Source organism: Meriones unguiculatus, chromosome 7, assembly GCF_030254825.1.
Source record: "Meriones unguiculatus strain TT.TT164.6M chromosome 7, Bangor_MerUng_6.1, whole genome shotgun sequence".
In the NCBI taxonomy this organism is placed as follows: Eukaryota; Metazoa; Chordata; class Mammalia; order Rodentia; family Muridae; genus Meriones; species Meriones unguiculatus.
This window is the reverse complement of record NC_083355.1, coordinates 22,241,896-22,260,235: the sequence shown is the minus strand read 5'-3', so window position 1 is coordinate 22,260,235 and position 18,340 is coordinate 22,241,896. Positions and strand designations below refer to the sequence as shown.

General features: G+C 53.4%; 1 protein-coding gene across 1 annotated transcript; it reads right to left on the bottom strand.

Moving 5' to 3' along the window:
• Nucleotides 1-3,625: 3,625 nt before the first annotated feature.
• Nucleotides 3,626-7,443, bottom strand: Gjd3 (gap junction protein delta 3). The gene is made up of 2 exons (XM_060386775.1): nt 7,331-7,443; nt 3,626-6,660 (listed from the first exon to the last, which is right to left on the bottom strand). The coding sequence occupies exon 2, from the start codon at nt 6,654-6,656 to the stop codon at nt 5,826-5,828; it is 831 nt and encodes a 276-aa protein (XP_060242758.1). The 5' UTR covers nt 6,657-6,660; nt 7,331-7,443; the 3' UTR covers nt 3,626-5,825.
• Nucleotides 7,444-18,340: the final 10,897 nt, after the last annotated feature.

The following is an 18,340-nucleotide window of genomic DNA, read 5'->3' as shown; positions in this document are numbered from 1 at the left end:
CATTGCCTCTGCCTCTCTGCACCCTCTCCTCAACCTGTCTGGGCACAGGACTCAAGATGGGGGCCTTTTCACAGGCTCTGGCCACAATGGCTAAGCACTGGTGGCCAGTGTCTCTAAGTTGCCCTCTGGCGGGGCCGATTGCTGAGATAGTGCAATCTGGGAGCGCCCTCAAACTGGCAGCAGGTAGAGCCTGTCAAGTACAGCAGGGGACTCAGGCTGGGAAAGGGGATCGGGAGAAATGCCTTGCCACAGTCAGAGAGGAAGCTAGCCCTTGGCCTCAGGGCCCCTGGCCTTGACGTTGCACAGTGACAGATGAGTGGCTACAAATTTGATGTTCACGCAGTCCTGGAGCCGGGCTCATGGCACCCTAGTGACAGAAGAGTGCGGAGCCTGTGTGAGCAGCTTAGGGGAAAAGGCTGTCCTGCGCGCTTTCAGGCCTGGAGGGTGAGCTGCCCATTCCTTCTGTCAAGTGCCTTAGTCCGGAGAGCCTGGTGTCCTTATCCAGGGTCACACGCACAGTAGTGAGTTTGGAATCTGCGCTTAGAGTTCCTTCTCAGCCCTGGGTTCTTCCTTCGGTTCCTGAGACCCCAGAAGCATTTCCAAGGTGAGGATGGATGGTGCTTCCTGCTGAAGGGTTCTCTTTCCCTGGAGGCTCCAGCTATTTCTAGGTCAGCCACTAGGTGGCAGCAGCTGCTTACTTAACTCACTGTCTCGGAGGTGCCTTGGGGAGACACCTCTTCCTAGTAATTTTCTAACGTGGTTCTTTAGCTGAAATCACCATAACATACTTGTACGCGGGCTTTCAAGAACCAATATGCTCTTGGCCGTCAGAGGTAGGATTATGAATTCAAGGGCAGCCTGGCCTATAACAGCAAGTTCCAAATTAGCTTGGGCTACATAGTAAAACCAAAAACCCTAAAAAACAAAAGCCAGGCTAGCACATGGCATTGTAGAGCAGAATCAGAGAGAAGGGCAATTGCAGTACATCAATTAAAAGGTACTTTAAGAGAAGAAACCCAAGCCAGGCAGCTGGTGGTGCACGCCTTTAATCCCAGCACTCACGGAGGCAGAGGCAGGTGGATCTCCAAGTTCCAGGACAGCCAGGACTACACACAGAGAAACCCTGTCTAGAAAAGCCCAAAAAAAGAAAGGGGGAAAAAAAAAGAAGAAACTTAGCCACAGGACTGTGTTAACAGTGGCAGAGAACTTGTCCAGCATAGAACAGCTCCTACAGTCTGTCCCCAGCTCAAAACAAACAAAAACCAAGGAAATGAAAGACTGGGTAGATGGGAAAAAACTGACATACCCGGCTGGAGAGATGGCTCAGCGGTTAAGAACACTGGCTGTTCTTCCAGAGGTCCCGAGTTCAATCCCCAGCAACCATCTATAGTGTGATCTGTTTCCCTCTTTCTGGCGTGCTGGCATCTCTCCAGATAGAGCATTCATATGCATAAAATAATTAAGTAAATAAATCTATTTAAAAAAAAAACCCGACAGTGTCCAAAAACAAAACAAAAAAACAGGGAACATGGTCTCACAACTAAAATAGGTAAACTGACAACTTTATTCGATTTGATTTGTGTGCCTGGGCGCCTGTGTGTCCATGTACCTGCAGAAGGTAGCCGAGGAGGTGGAGTCACGTGACAGGGGTGGCGGGACCTGAACTCCGGTCCTCCGGAAGAGCAGGGCCTAGTGGCTCGGCCCCCTCTGCTGGCCCTCAGCGCGGTTTTCCACTGTGTGGACGTCCAGTGGTGTGGTGCCTGGGCTGGGGAGACGGCTGAGCAAGAAAGGGGCTTGCCGAGGAGCACGACAGCCGAGCCGGGTCCCCAGGACCCACGTGACAGAAGGAGGGACCCCTCCGGCCTCCACATTCGCGCTGCGGACAAATACTTGCAAAGTTTACGTGGTGGTTTTGTGTACTTTTTTTGTGTACGAGTGCATTTTGATCAGTTCCACCCCCACCCCCGCTCCTCCAGCTCCTTCCCCACACCCTCACGAGCTCTCCTCCCACTGGGTCGACTGGGTGCTGCCTGGGTGCTGCCTGGGTGTGGGGCGGCCCGCCGGAGCCTCCCTAAGGGAAACTCCCTCCCTCTCCAAGAAGCCAGCTCCCCTGCAGCTCCCCTCCAGCTCAGGGTGACCCCCCTCTCCCATTCACGCTGGAATTGCCTGATTTTCTTAGGCAGGCCCTTTCACTGAGCCTGGCTAGACTGTCTGGCCAGCCAGCACGCCGCAGGAATCCCCCTGCCTCTGTATCCCAGCGCTGGGATTACAGGGGGGGCCTGTGACATCTTTTCCTCCTCTTGAGACAGGGTTTCCCTGTGGAGTCCTGACTGGTTAGGCTGCTCTATATGGAGCCCTCCTCACAGAGCAAGGCCTGCTGTGTCTCCTAAACTCCTGGTAACTTGTGGAAGGTGGAGCTGAGCAGCCGAGCTGTCCCTCCTGCCTCTACCTCCCAAGGGCTGGGATTACAGCCAGTCCCCACCAAGCTTGAGGATCCCTGGTTTCCTCCATGCCCAGCCAGCACTCCACCAAACTCCATCTGCAGCTGCGACTCTTTGGATGCTCACGACGCCTCCTGAGAGGCTGTGCCGTCGACGGGGCCCGGAGGATAGCAATGGGCCCAAGTCAGAGGCGGTTCCCACTGAGGCTCAGGAATCTTGGAGGGTAAGCCCCCCCGCCCCCGACAGGACAGGCACTAGGTGGGGTATGGGAGTATAGTTAGGTGGCTTGTCACGATCAGGATTTGTCAGCAGCTCAGGCCTGGTTGTGAGTGAACACGGAGGAGGTGAGGCTGGGATGAGGGCATCACCGGGAGCAGATGTAGGAGAGTGGTGACTTGTAGGTGAGGCGAGCAGCCGGACTGTGGTGGCTCACGCCTTTAGTTCCGGTGCTCGGGAGGCAGAGGCAGGCGGATCTCTGTGAGTTCAAGACCCAGCCTGATCTATAAAGTGAGTCCAAGGCAGCAAGGCTACGCAAAGGAACCCTGTCTCGACACCCCTCACTCCCAAAAAAAGGAGAGCTGAAGGTGGGCAGGACACAGCTGGCGGAGGCAGCGCCCCAGGATGGACGAACCAGTAATGGAGCAATTAAGGTAGAGCAGTTTCCCCGTTGCTGGCTGCTCCCCACCACACACCCATCGCTCACTCAGCTCCAGCCGCACTAATCTTTGTTGGCCTTGGCTCATCCCCGCCTCAGGGCTTTGGCGCTTGCCACCCGGATGCTTTTCTTGGAAACAGCTCCATGACCCTGCCCCTTAGGTGTCACCTCCTTGGGGACATCACTCTCCCTTTATCTTTCTTGATGTCTTGCCCACCAGACCGCAAGCCCTGAGAGCACAGAGTTGCCAGCCTGTGCTGTGTATGGCGCCCACTAGCCGTGTCAGGACCGGGCTGGTTTGAACTGCCATTCACTCGATGCGTGAAGCACACGGAAGATTTGTGTGAGGAGACAAAAAAAAAGAACGGGGAATATCTCTGTCAGCCTTCCGGACGCTGACGATGCGCTGACGTGGAAATATTCTGGGTAGAGTGGGTTAAAGAAAAATAACGCCACGTCCATCAGTCTCACCTGCTCCCTCTTGCTTTTTTAATGCCGCTAAGGGAAAATTTGAAATCACACTGTAAACTGGACGTGGCTGGATGTGGGGTGCACGCCTCTAATCCCAGCACTCAGGAGACAGAGACGGGTGGATCTCAGGGAATTTGAGGCCAGCCCGGTCTACAGAGTGGGTTTCTGAACAGCCAGGGATATGCAGAGAGATGCTGTCTCAAAAGCCAAAACCAAACCAAACCAAAGAATGACAATGTGCCTCACGTGCGATTGTATCGAATGACATTGACCTCGCTCGAACCAGTATTTGTTGAGTGACTGTCTTTGGAAGCCAGCTGGGCTTCCACATGTGTGCCTGTGTGGAGGGGTCCAGGCTGTCAGAGGGCCAGCAGTGTCCACTGGGAGCTCGGACATGAGCTTCTGCGTAGTGACCGAGTGGGTCCAAAAACAGCTACTCTGTGCCGTACCCAGAAGATGGCGCAGCCACGCAGAGGAATGGCTGAACAGGGATGCCTGACTGCAGCTTGGGGCAGGGAAAGCCCTTCCTGGAGGCTCTTGTTTTCTCCAAGTGAGATCAGAAGGCAAAGGCAGGCGGTGGCGGGAGGCAGGGCTTCAGAAGGTAACACTGGACCATGTCCATCCGGCAGCATGTCTAAAACTGGCATCAGAAGTGGGCGTGGTGCCTGCTAGGGACAGAAACTTCAGCCTGGTTTGACAGATGGCAAGATGGGGGCGGAGGCCCAACCAAGGGAACCCAGTGTGCAGGAGGCCTGTGGAAAGGGCTGGTTGTACCCCAAGGACAGGGAATCCCCCAAGGGCCAAATAAGGTTATGCAGAAAGCCAGAAAGCTGTCAGGAGGGGGATGAGAACATAAAGGACAGAGGGAAGGCTGGTATGGGCAGTTTGGGCTGTGATGGCTAAGGGCAGAACCCGGGCAACAGATCTGACAGAGCCAGAAGTGGGGCAGGCAGCCCTGCTCTGTCAGGTTTTATTACTTGGTCTGGTGAGTGTATTGAGTGGCCACACAGATGATGAAGGAAGGAGGCAGGTAAGATGACCACAAAGGTGTGAAGTGGCCTTAGGACGGGCTCTTTGAAAGTCTGGGCTGGGAGAAGGGCTAGTTACAAGGGAAGAAGGAGCCAGAAACAAAAGCTTCAAGGGCGGTTTTCCTTGAGGACAGAAACGACTCTTGAGACCATATTTATAGACTACAGGAACAATGGCAGGCGGGACCAGAGAAGATGTAGACCAAAAAAAGAGCAACACTGTTTTATCTTTCAGCTCCACTCCCAGCCGGCCTCCAGTGGGGGAGGGAAGGGGGGCAGAGCACCAAAGGTCTCACAGACCTACCGGATGACAGGATTCAATAAACCCTCACCCCGTTCCTACGGGGACACTGGTGGCCTCACAGGTGTCTGGGTTAGCTCAATAAGGAGGGAACCATCATGGCGGCCACCGGCACTGGGTTCTGGTAGCGAATGACAATGACGGCGGCTGCACACACAGAATGTGTGTGTGTGTGTACACAGAGCTTATGCAGAATGCATGCAAACATGCATCCACACAGCCCACAAGAACATATATGTGCGTGTCTGTGCACACAGGCATGAGCCCAGGTCTATTTACCTCCTGTCACTTGGGAGGCGTATGCTTGTGTGCACAGGCATGCGTGGTGCCTCACAGTGTGCGCGTGCAAACACACACACACACACACACACACACGCAGCCCCCAGCGGTTGAACGCGCACGAGAGCAACCAACCTATCTCAGCGTCTCCTGGTGCGCTTGCGTGCACAGAGAGTCCACCGAGGAGAGCTACCCTGCCCTGAACCAGCAGGGGACCTGGGGATGCTGCCATCACTGTTGAATTTGCCCCCTCCACATCCTCCCCCTCCGTGCAACCATCAGGTCACCCATTGCCCTTGGCTTGTTTGCTCCTGGGGTGTGTATGTGTGTGTGTGTGTGTGTGAGAGAGAGAGAGAGAGAGAGGGAGGGCTCCCTGGAACCCTCGCTTTCCGCCGGGATCACAGCACGGAGGAGCCTGTCTGCTTCAAAGTAGCTCTAGCACTAGGAAGTGCGAAGCCCCCCGCCCCTACCCAAACCCCGGGCGGTCCCCTCTGCGTCTCTTCTGCCCGGGGGAGTCCCCTCTGCTCGTCTCCTGCTCAGGCCAGGGTCCTAAGCAGCCTTCCAGGAGCCACAACTCGCTTCTGCCTCCAAGGACCCCCCGTTTCCCCTCCCCACCCCCCGGTGCTGAGCTTCGGCCTCCGACCGCGCCGCTAGATGGTCAGGTCCTGGCGCACGGTGGCCAGCGACGCCTTGCTGTGGCCGCTGCCGCCCTCGGCCTCGCTGTCCCGGTGCGCGTAGGCTGGAGGTCCGAAGGGATCGGGGTCCCCGCGCTGCGAGGGAGGCAGGGAGGGCGGCGGCGGCGACGGCGGCGGGGGCAGCCCCGCGCGCTGGCGACCCTTCCAGAGCAGGTGGCCCAGCTCGGCCACGCTGAGCAGCGCCGAGAGCAGCCCGACGGCGAAGTAGAAGACCACGAACACCGTCTTCTCGGTGGGCCGGCTCACGAAGCAATCGACAGTGTGCGGGCAGGGCGGGCCGGCGCACGCGTAGTGCGGGGCCACGCGGAAGCCGTAGAGCCGAGCCTGGCCGCCCAGGAAGGCCAGCTCGGCGAGCAGGCGCAGAGCCACGCTCAGCAGGTAGCAGCGGCGCGCTCGGCGGGCGCGCAGGACGCACGGGGGACAGGGGGCCTCGGGGCGGCCGCGCGCGCACGGGGTGGCCGGCGGCGCGCCGCCCGCCTCCTTGCTGGCCTGGTGCATGGAGTAGATGACGAACAGCACCGGCGGCGCCGACAGCAGCAGGATGTGGAAGAGCCAGAAGCGGTAGTGGGACACCGGGAAGGCGCGGTCGTAGCAGGTCTGGCGGCAGCCCGGCTGCAGCGTGTTGCACACGAACTCCTCCTGCTCGTCCTCGAACACCGCACCTCCCACCGTGGCCAGCACCAGGATGCGGAAGATCAGCATGACCACCAGCCAGAGGCGGCCCACGAGCGGCGACTGAAGCTGCACGGCGTCCAGCAGGGAGCCTAGGAACGCCCACTCCCCCATGATGCTGGGGTCAAGAAAGTGGGCGCGGGGGCGGGTAGTCAGAGGCTGGGATGGAATGGACCCCCCCCGCCCCTCCACGTTCTCTAATCTCCGAGGGCGCCAGGGGTTCAGAGATTTGGGAGGGGGGTTCAATGAGTTAATTGTCTAGGTGTGAGGCTAGTAGGTGAGTCCCTTCTCGGCGATGGGGTCCCTTCATCTGGGCGTTGAGAGGTGCTGAGGAGGGATCCCCGCACCCCTGTCCCGGGCCCTGTTTGGTTAGACCCTATGGTCTCCCAGATCCTAGGCTCTCTCTCCTCGCTTGGCTTTTTGCGCCAGGATGGTTTCCAGGAGCAAGAGCGGCGGCTGGAGTGGGGAGTTACACCTTCCGTTTGAGACCCCCTTGGGGACAAGGGGGCGGGCCAGGCCTGATGAGCCCCCAGCACCTCCTTCCCCTCCCTCCTCACCGCAGTGAACGCCTTTCAGGGTGGGTTGGAGGCTGAGAAGGAAGCCTGTTTCCCTAACTTAGGGAATCTCCGCCGGGCGCCCTTGACCCTCCCTTCCTTTCCAACCTCAGCCGGGCAGAGCGGGAACAGCCCCCTCGACTCCTGTCTGGCAGCATCTCCTGGAAGCCTCGCGGAATCCACCTCGTCCCTGCAGACCCCTGGTGGCCTCCAGACACCCCCGGCCCCACTTACCCCGGGACCTGGGCCTTAGAGCTGAGCGTGGGACCTTGGGAGACAGCTGGGCCCTGTTCCTCGTGGTCCCTCTTTCATTTTCCTTTTTGGATTTGGCCAGGGTGGATGACAGGACAAGGATGGCTGAGAGGGGCTAGCTCTCCCCCTTCTCTTAAAGGGACAGGGTGACCCTGCTGTCAGGCTCCACCCTGGGAACAGACCCAGGGCCACACCCCTTGCTGGGTTCTTTCAGCCCTCCCTTTGCATCCTTCACCCCCAACCCATCCCATAGCCATGTCTCTGTCTGGTGATGGGCCGAGGTTAGCCAGAGCCAGGGGAGTCATGGGATCCCCCTCCTGACAGACTCCCCAAACTGAGGGCTAGGTCCACCTACAACTGGCTGGCCCCCTTTTGAAGGTGGTCTTTCGGGCCAGGGGGAGAGGTCTCCGTTTTTTAGGAGGTGCCAAGCACCTGATGGCTTTGGGCTCTGCTCTACCACCACTCCACCTTGGCTGGGCCATTTAGGTCATTTGGGCTAAGATCTCTTGTTCTGTCACCTGAGCCAGCTAAGCCCAGAGGAGCCTGAGGAGCCTGATGCTTCAGAAGGTCAACAGCAGTCAGAAAAGCTTCCACCAAGGGTTTATTTATTTATTTACCTTTATTTTATATGCATTGGTGCCTTGCCTGTGTGTATGTCCGTGCCAGATCTTGGAGTTACAGACAGTTGTGAGCTGCCGTGTGGGTGCTGGAATTTGAACATGGATCCCTCTGGAATCACAGACAATGCCCTTAACCGCCAAGCCAGCTCTCCAGCCCCCAGTCCCAGTGGAGTGACTTCTAGGTGCAGGGAGGTGCCAGGCGGTGATAGAAGATCCATGCCAGGAGGAGATGCTCCCCAGTTGAGATGTTTTCTCTGCGCCCTTCCTTCGGTCTGGCACAGCCATTCTCACATTCGGTCGTCAGCAACCCTGGCGGGAGGGTGCTACTTAAAGCCGGGGAAACTGAGGCCTGAGAGTCTCGGATGTGCAGTGAGTCAGTGGCAGATGCTGCTCTCACACCCTGGAGCTCGCGCTCATAGCGTGCCAGGGAAAACCGTCCCCTGTCTCAGGTGGGCTGGACTCCCCCAGGGTCTTGTGGGGGGTGGGGGGAGGAGCGGCACTGAGGAAGGCTAGCTGTGCTTATTTCTGTGAAAGGTGGTTTTAGTCCTGATGGGAGATTTTCTCTCAGTCACTCACAGCGACCTGCATGGGTTTCCATCCGTTAACAGAGGGTCCCTGATGGGAAATGTATTCTCTGCCCATCGGCCCAGTCAGGGGTCTAAGCCCCGCCTGGAAAAACTTTTGGTTAACTCCGGCTTGGGTGTGCCCTTGGACATTTCCACCCTCCCTCGGGGTCCCCTAGAAATAGGCCTGGGGGTGGGGGTGCTACCCTGGATAAAATCCACGGAAGTAGCACGTGCTGGAACCCCACACTCTGAAAACAGGATGTCAGGTGGAGCCCCGTTGACCTCTGCCACTTGCTTCTGGCAGAGCTGCTGTCTGACCCCTGTCCTCAGCCATGGAGGCCCGGGGTCACACCTCTTCTCTACTCATTGCTCACGAGTGGTCCCGGCCCCACCCCCAGCCCTCACTGCTCCTGCTCTGTCAGCCTGGAAAAAGCCTGCCGGACCCCACCCCACCCCACCCCACCCTGTGTGCCTGCAGGGAGTGGAAAAGTGCCAAAGGGATGGCTAGGGTGGCACGGTAGGTGGAGAGCCTATGGTCACCCTGCCCTGTTCTCCCAACCCCCAGCTCCCCGAGCTAGAGGAGACCATAATCTCCAGGACCCAGTCCCCTTCCCAGATAGTACCGGGCAGCCTGGAAGGTGTCGCTGACAATACCCAGGGCTGGAGGCACTGGCCCTTCTTGGCCCTGCTTGGAGGAAGGCTGGTCTGTCCGCCTGTGTCCCAGACACCTCAGCCTGGCTTTGGAGCCACACACACTCCTGCCTCACACACGGACACACAGAGGGGACGCTTGTACCCGGTGAGTTCATAACATAGTGCCGAAAATTGATACATGACAGCATTTTTTTTTTTTTTTTTTTGAGACGGGGGTTTCTCTGTGTAGCCTTGGTTGTCCTCAACTTGTCTTGTAGACCAGGCTGGCCTCGAACTCACAGAGATCTGAGATCTACCTGCTTCTTCCTCGTGAGTGCTGGGATCAGAGGCATCTACCATCATACCCAGCCAGGACAGCAAACGAGCCAAAAAGCCCCAGGCTGTATGAAATCATTCCTGGCCGTGGAGGCCTTCTCCGTGGTATTACTGTACTTGAACTTGAACCTAATACGCACTTGCTATCCCTTCCCGCTTTTCTGCTCTGTGCCACTCATTAGATACTTGTTCAGCTAAGCATCTAAGCGCTGCTGGTGCTGGGACTTGGGTGCTTCCTCCCACGTCACCCCCAGCACCTTGGGAGTCACAACAGACACTCTGAAACATCCGCTGGCTGGATAGAGGGCAGGGAGAGCGTTCCCTGTCCCCCCACCAGCGGCTCACCCTGTTCTGTCCCTCTGTCTAGTATCTGCCCTATTCAGTGTTAGATTAGCACGAAAAAGGTACAGCCTGGACAGAAGGGCCAGCTCCCAAGCCGAAGCCTGCGTGGGGGAGGGCTGGGGGTGCCCTGGTCCTTCTGTAGCCACCTTCCAACCTACACAGCTCCCGAGCCTCTGAGCCTTTGTCACGGCCTAACTTCCCCCTCGCCCCGGGGACGCCTCATGCTTGGCCTTGGCTTCTCCATTCTTGGGTGCTGCAGCCCTTACAGTTAGAACCCATTTCCCTCTTCTCCTGCTTGAGGATATCCCCCCTCCCCTCCCCCGCTCTGGAATTCTTTCCTATTTGGTTTGGCTGTAAGCAGCAAGCATACCCACCAGGGACTTAATTAACCAAGAAGCCAGCGAGCTCCTCATGGAGCTGGGTGAAGGACTGCCCTGAAGGAAGACACCGTGGGGTCATAGGGTAAGCCCTGCTCCCCGAGATGTCTGAGCAAAAGTCTGGGACTGTACTATTTCTCTTTTCACTCGAAGTTAGCCAGCACGGACTCCATGTCTGCCCCCATGGGCAAACGGAGGCCGGGAAGTGCCGTCTGTTTTGGGGGGGACTGTGCACTCAGGAGGGGAGAATCTAGCCCTCCCGGTCACAGCTCTACTTCTGGTGCTGGCTTTTCACACTGAAATTGGCACTGGGGTCACCTGGTGTGCCCAGCCTCTGCCCTCATCAGCTGAGGTGGAGGAGAAGCCTCTGGAGTCTGTCTGGCTTGTCACCTCCTTCTAGACCGTTCCACAACACTGTGCTTCTGGGCCTTTCTTCCTGGGCAGCCTGCAACTTCATCCCTTCTTTCTCATCACCTCCAAGTATCTTACCCATCTCACCCCGCTTTGGGGGTGCAACCTTTCTCCAGTGACTAGAGACTCAGGGCCCATCTGAGTGACCAAAGGGGGTGTGGTGCAGGGTTCTGCTCCATCCACGGGCTAATTCCACGGTAAGTACTGTATGAACCTTGGGGAGTGGGAAGGGTTTTTTGGGGTGAACGCACTCCATCGGTTGTGGCTGTGATGCTGGCGTTGCTCCTTGCATCCAGGGGCTGGCCGCATGACCACCTGTGACGCCCTTGAGGGCTGGGGGTCGCCACGTTCCGTGTGCACAGCACGCAGGCTCAGAACAGGAAGGGGGCGGTTCCACGGAGCCTGACTCCGCTCGCATGTTTTCTAAGCTTAAAAAAGGTGTTTTAAAAAGTCTGCGTATGTGGGGCAGCGCTGTGCCCGTGCGTGCTGGTGCCCGCGGAAGCCAGGGGATCGGGATCCCCCTGAAGCTGGAGTTAGAGTGGTTGTGAAGGGCCCCGGGGGACAGCGGATTGTGCTGGGAACAGAACGTGGGATTTCTAGGAGAGCAACCTCTCATCTTAACCACTGAGCCATCTTTCCAGCCCCCTGAATTTTAAAAATATTGTTTATAAGTTTGTGTGTGTGCGTGTGTTTGTGTGCGTGTGCGTGTCCCTACATGTGTGCCATCACATATATGTGGAGGTCAGAGGGTAGCTCTTGGGAGTTGGTTCTCTTCTTCCTCCTTGGATTCCAGGGTCCAAACTCAGGTGGTCAGGGGCCTTGTGTAGCAAGGGCTCTTACTCCAGAGCCATCTTGTTGACTGACCTCCTTAAAAACATGTTTTTACATTTAGAGGTGTTGGGGAGGGTTGTGGGGTTTGGTTTTGCTTTTTGTTTTTTTTTTCAAGGCAGGCTTTCTCTGTGTAGTCCTGGCTGTCCTAGAACTCACTCTGTAGACCGGGCTGGCCTCGAACTCACAGAGATCTGCCTGCCTGTGCGTCCAAGTGCTGGTATCAACAGCGTGCAGCACCATGCCTGGCTTATCTTTTTTTTTTAAAAAAAAGACAGGCTCACAGATAGCCTGGGCTGGCCTTGAACTCATGGCAGCCCTCCTGCAGGGTCAAGGGGCATTGATGTGTGTGTGTGTGTGTATGCATGTGTGGTGTATGTATGTGTGTGTGTGTGTGTGTGTGTGTGTTGTTATTAGGAATTGAACTTAGGGCCCCGTGCGCACTAAGGAAGCGCTCTGCCAGTGAGCTATCTCCAGCGTAGGCTTAAATGTTCAAGGAGCATACAGAGGACCCAGGTTTGGTTCCCAGCTCCCACATGGCAATTCACAGCCAGCTGTAACTCCAGCTCCAGGGATTTAGTGTCTTTTTCTGGCCTCCTCAGGCCCCAGGCACATATGTGGTGCACATCCATGCATGCAGATAAAACACTCATACACATAAAATTCAAAGAAAAATCTTTAAAAAAAAAAAAAAGCATATTTCAAAGCCCTTCTCCCCAAAGCCCTGAATGGCTGGTGTTTGTAAACGTGTTATGGATATAAACATGTTATGTTTTTGCTTTAATCCCAGGTGTGGGGTATGGGACTGATTCAGAGGGTCCACAGCGGCAAACTATTTGCCTCATGCGGGCTCTGAGTGGAGCCCTTTTGTTGCATATTCGATCCCACTGTGAGCCCCAAGACTATGAACTATAACCTCTGTTTCTTTGGTGTGGTAGAGCCCTGTAACACACCTTTAATCCAAAAACTTTCCGTTTATTGTAAGCAGGTGATTGTGGTGCGGTTCAGCCAGCCCTAGCACACATGTTTAACCCAAGAGCTTTCTGTACACAAGATCTAATAAAGTTAACCCTGGGTCAAGAGGCGGAGCAAGAAACCAGCTGACAGGGGTTAAAGAGTAGGAGGGATTTTGAGTTGAGGGGTGTTTAAGACAGTGTGGCGAGGAAGAGAGCGATTAGCTCAAACTCTGGCTTTGGCTTCGGCTTCAGCCCCTCAGCTCCCTGGATTTTGGGCTTTGAGCTAGCAAGCCTTCGGCCTTGAGCATTTGGCCTTTTGCTCCTGGGCTGTCAGTTGAGCTAGTGAGCCTTTTGGTTTTTTTTTTTTTTTTTTTTTTTTCCATCCAGACCTGAGAAGGAAGGTTGGCAGGCCTCTGGCTCCTGAGTCTTTATTGGTAAATAGAATGGTTGGGATTTTCCAACTATCTGCCAGCTGCAGATAGTTTAAACTGAGGACTCTGGAAAGATAATAAATGCCAGAGCCCAGATAGTGTTGGGGAGCTCTGAGAAAGACCAAGGCTACTGCTGCTCCCCTCTCCCCAGCGGCTCCTAGTTGCTGCTGATGCAGTGAGACAAGATGTTGGAGATCTCCTGAAACAAGGACTGGACTGTATCCAAGGAACCCGACAACCCTAACCAGCAGGAAGCAACCAAGAGAGCTGCACCCCCTCTCCCACTAACCCTTTCTCTCTCTTACCTGGGGTTGGGGAGCTGGAGGGGAATGGGGTGGAGTAGGGAGAAAGAGATATAAAATGTAACTGAAAGACTTTTTTAAAAAAACACACCAGCATCATCGTATTGGCAGCTGGGTGGTAGTACAAGCTGGAAATTCCTGAACTCTGGATGTTAAGACAGAAGGATTTTAAGTTCAAGGCCACCCTGGACTATAGAGCAAGACTGTGTCTCAGAACAAAGAGAAACTGCATGTCTGTGTGTATCTGTATACCAGCGGCCTCAGTTGCTGCACAGAGCCTGGTCCTGGGTGTCATGACCCCAGGCCTAAGGTCATATGTTGGTGCGGTCCTGAGAGCACTCGAGGAAGATGCTGCAGGCAGAACCGCAGTCCGGTCAGCCCAAAGCCAAGGTACTGGTGGATCAGAGCCACACCCATCCACAGGCCCCAGCTGGACACAGGTCCTGAGCAAGCCACTGAGCAAAGCCAGCTGTAGAGTGAGTGGGCTTCCTGTCCTCCAGCTACAAAGACGTTTCCTGGTAGATCTTTTTTTTTTTTTTTTTTGCTGGTAGATCTTTTGCTCTGAGGATGTCCTCAGGCAACCTGAGGTGAGTGAGTGTGTAACACTTCAACACGTCTGATTCTTAAGGAAACCTGTAAGAGGGAGTTATAAATGAAACCCATGTTTGGAAAGACAGACCTTCAGTTTATAGAGTTAAACGCGAGACCCAGCGGTCCTCTGCCAGGAATTCCACCCACGGTGAGAAAAATCAAAAGTGTGAAATAGATATGTATTAAACAGTTCACGCCAGCTTTACTCGTAATAGGCCCAACCTGTAAACAATCCAAACATCCATCAAGAGCTAAATGGATCAACAAACCCATACAATGGAACAGTACTCAGTAATAACAAAAGAAACGATTATTTTTTTTCTCTTTTGAGAAAGGAACTACTGATATTTGGGTACATTTTAATTTAATTTAAAGTTTTTATTTCATTTTATCATAAAGGTTCTGCATTTACCACCATGCCTGCTTGTTTCTTCATATGTAAATATGCATGTATGTTTTCTCTCTATATACATATTTATGTATATATGCTTATGGGGGTGTTTTGTTTTGTTCTATTTGTTTATTTGGAGACAGAGTCTCATTATGCATCCCTGGCTGTCCTGGAACTCACTCTGTAGACCAGGCTGACCTCAAACTCAGAGATCCACTTACTTCTGCTTTCCAAGTGCTGGGATTAAAGGCATGTGCCACCCTGTCTGGCTTTATTTTATATTTTTAATTTAAATTTAATCTGAGCATCTTGCCTGCATGGGTGTCGTGTATGTCAGTGCTTGAGGCCTGAGGAGCTCAGAGAAGGCATTAGATCCCCAGATGCTGGAGTTGCAGATGGGTTTGAACCACCATTTTAGGCGCTGGGAATTGAACCCTGGTCCTTTGCAAGAACAACAAGTGTTCCTAACCACGAAGCCATCTTTCCAGGCCCTTAACATTTGTTTTTAAAAATCATTATTGTGGGGCTAAAGAGATGGCTCAACAGTTAAGAATATTGGACACTTTCCCACAGGTTCTGAGTTCAATTCCCAGCAACCACATGAGGCTCCCAACCATCTCTAACGGGATCTGATTTCTTCTGGTATACATGAAGACAAAGCACTCATAAATATAAAATAAATAAGTACATCTTTAAAAAAAAATCATTATTGTGGGTACATCTGCCACGGCAAATATGCGGTCAGAGGACAATTTTGTGGAGTCAGTTCTCTTCTTCCATCTTTATCTGGGTTTTGGGGATCAAGTTCAGACGTCAGGGTTGAGTGGTAAGCTTCTTCACCCACTGAGCCATCCTCCAGCCCCACACAATATGAATTTGAAACATCATGCTAAATAAAAGAAGCTAAGCACAAAAATATCGACACTGTGTTATTCCATTCCTGGGAGGTTATGGAACAGGACAAGTGTAGGTGAGGATCCATGATTGGGCCCAGAAGGTTGTTTGAAGAGGCATGTTAGAAATGTAGGGGTAGGGGCTAGAGAGATGGCTCAGAGGTTAAGAGCACTGGCTGTTCTTCCCAAGGGTCCTGAGTTCAATTCCCAGCAACCACATGGTGGTTTATAACCATCTATAGTGAGATCTGCAGGCAGTATATACTATATAAATAATAAATATTAAAAAGAAATGTTGGGGTGATACAAAGGTTTCTAACAGCAGGACCTGGTGGCACATACCTGGGGTAGGAAGATCAAGGCCAATCCAGGCTAAATGGCAGGAACCCACTTTAACAAACAAGAAACTCACAGGCCATGGTGGCACTTGGGAGGAAGAGGTGGGTGGATCTCTGTGAGTTCGAAGCCAGCCTGGTCTACAAAGTCCATGACAGGCAGGGCTACACAGAGAAACCCTGTCTCGAAAAACCAAGCCAAACAAGAAAATCACCTTGTTTTCAGTTCCTAAGAATGTGATCTAAGAATGTCATCTCCAGCCCCAGAGTGCTGTTAAAAGAAGCGTTTCTGAGCCCACAGTTCTGGGCTTCCTTTCTTAAAAAACAAAACAAGGACCTATTATTTTTATGCGTGTGGATGTTTCGCCTGCAGGAGTGTCTGTGTGCCGCATTCGCACAGTGGGCTGGAAGGCAGCATCAGAGAGATCCCCCGGAACTGGAGTTAGCGATTGTTAGCTGACTGTGCTGACTGGGGGGTGCTGGGGATTGCACCAGGGTCCTGTGGAAGAGCAGTCAGCGCTCTAACGCTGAGCCAGCTCTCCAGCCCCAACATGCCGGGCTTTTCAGGGGCTCCTAGGAGGTGTTGCGGCTGCTGGTCTAAGGCCCACACACTGGGATGAGGTTTTCCAACAGTCAAATGTGGAGCTGCATGCCTGTGTCCCAGCCTTTGGGGGGTAGAGGCGAAAGGAGCCGGGGTCAAGTTCATCTTTGGCTGCTGTGCTGGTTAATTTGTCAACAAGCTAGGGGCATCTGGGAAGAGGGGCCCTCAACTGCCTGTGGGGAGTTTTTTAAAAAAATTACTGATTGGGGGCTGGAGAAATGGCTCAGAGGTTAAGAACACTGCTTGTTCTTCCAGATGGTCCTGAGTTCAATTCCCAGCAACCACATGGTGGCTCACAACCATCTCCAGTGAGATCTGGCGCCCTCTTCTGGTGTTTAGGTGTACATGTAGACAAAGCATTGTATGCATAATAAAATAAATAAACCTTTAAAAAATAAATTACTGATTGACGTGGGAGGGTCCAGCACACTATGGGTGGTGCCATGCCTGAGAGCAATCCAGTAAGCAGCACGCCCCCATCGTCTGCGCTTCAGTTTCTGCCTTGTCTTCCTTCAGTGACTGAAGGTCTGCCATCGGCACTGCAAGCCAAACAAACCCTTTCCTCTCCAAGTTGCTTTTGGTCATTGTTTTATCACAGCAGAGGAAGTATGAGGGTGTTCTTGTGCGTACAGGGGAAAAAAGTTTAGTGGCTGTATATTGCAAAGGAGAAATGGTGATGTACTGGGGTTTCTTTTTGTTTGTTTGTTTGCTTTTGTTTTTCCAAGACCCGGTCTCTGTAGCTCAGTATTTGCTACGATCCTCCAATCCCAGCAGTGCTAGGGTTACAGGTGTGAAGCACCGCATTCTGGTTCAGCTTAAGTAATCCTGTGGCTGGACATCAATGCTGTTCCCAATTTCCCACCTCTATAAATGATGCTTTAATGGATACCTTTTGGTTGTGAGATGGGGAGCTCACCAGTTGCTCTGTTTGGCCATGAATTTGTGTTAGGTGCTCAATTCAATGAATAGTTTTGAACACTTTTCTTGTCTTTCTCCCCCGATTTCCCCTTCTCTGTATAAAAGCCCTGCCTGACCTAGTACTCACTCTGCAGACCAGGCTGGCCTCAAACTCACAGAGATCCACCTGCCTCTGCCTCTCAAGTGTTGTGATTAAAAGCGTGAGCCGCCGCGGCCACCGCCACCACCCAGCTTGAACAGATTTTTAAAAAATTGCTTTTATGTGTGTTGAAGGGGGTGTGTACATGTTATGTGCAGGTCTCCTGGTCAGAGGTGCTGGATCCCCTGGAGCTGGAACTACAGGTACTTGTGAGCTCTGGGAATTGAGCGGTTTAGGCGCTTAATTGCTGAGCCGCCCCTCTAGCTCTAGGATATTTTTGTTGTTGTCCATCTATCTATTTTTGAGCCAGGCTAGCCTTTTTGCCCTTGGTCAGGAGTGCCAAGGTCACAGGTGTGTACCACTACACCTGGCTCTTGTTCAAACGATTTACCAAAGTGGAATCACTACGAAAGCTTTAGATACATAGTCCAAATGGCTCACCCCTCAATGGTTCCGTTTTGTTTTTGGTGTGTATAGTGTGTGCATGTGTTCATGTTTTCGGGTGGACATATTCACCTGTGTAGAGGCCAGATGTCAACACCGGGTGTTTTTATCACTCTCCAGTCTAGCTTTTGAGACTGGTGGTGTCTTTCCTGAACCTGGAACTTAGTGGTAGCTAGACTGGCTGGCTAGTGAGTCCCTGGCTAGCGAAGTGCTCCCACAGTCACAGGCGAGTGCTGCAATCCTAACTCAGGTCTCCAGAGTGCACAGCACACATTCTGCCCACTGAACCATTTCCCCAGCCCCTCAAGACAGGGAGCTTTGCTGCAACACCCTGAATACATACCAGGCCCCAGGCTTGATCCCCAGCATGAAAATAAAGCTCGGTGTACTTGGACTGAATTTTGTGTAAGACGTTAAGAAACTACTTGGATTTACCATTTTTATAAAAATTGACCAGTTGCTCCGATGTAACTTTACTGATTCTATCAAGTAGTTGACTAGACTATTAAAATGGTGGGATTACAGGCGGAGGCTACCATACCATATCGACGCAGTGCTGGGGACTGAGTCCAGGGCCTCAGGCACGCTGAGCAAGCAAGCCAGTGGAGCTACCTTCCCAATGTGATGCCTGCCTTGTTATAATTAACTCTCTGAGTGCGGAGGGCACAGGCAACTCAGCTGCCATATATAAGATTACAAGTAAATCTGGACCCAACTAGGTCACACTGCCTCTCTTTTGGATAGTTCACCTGTCAAATGATGCCAGTCTTGGCAGAATATGGCTTTAACAGTCCTGTAAAGAAAGTGAAGAGGGGGGTCGGAGATTTAGCTCAGTGGTAGAGCGCTTGCCTAGCAAACACAAGGCCCTGGGTTCGGTC

Bases quoted from the DNA above. Each gene is read 5' to 3' on its own strand.
- Gjd3 (XM_060386775.1), bottom strand. From the start codon at position 6,656: ATGGGGGAGTGGGCGTTCCTAGGCTCCCTGCTGGACGCCGTGCAGCTT.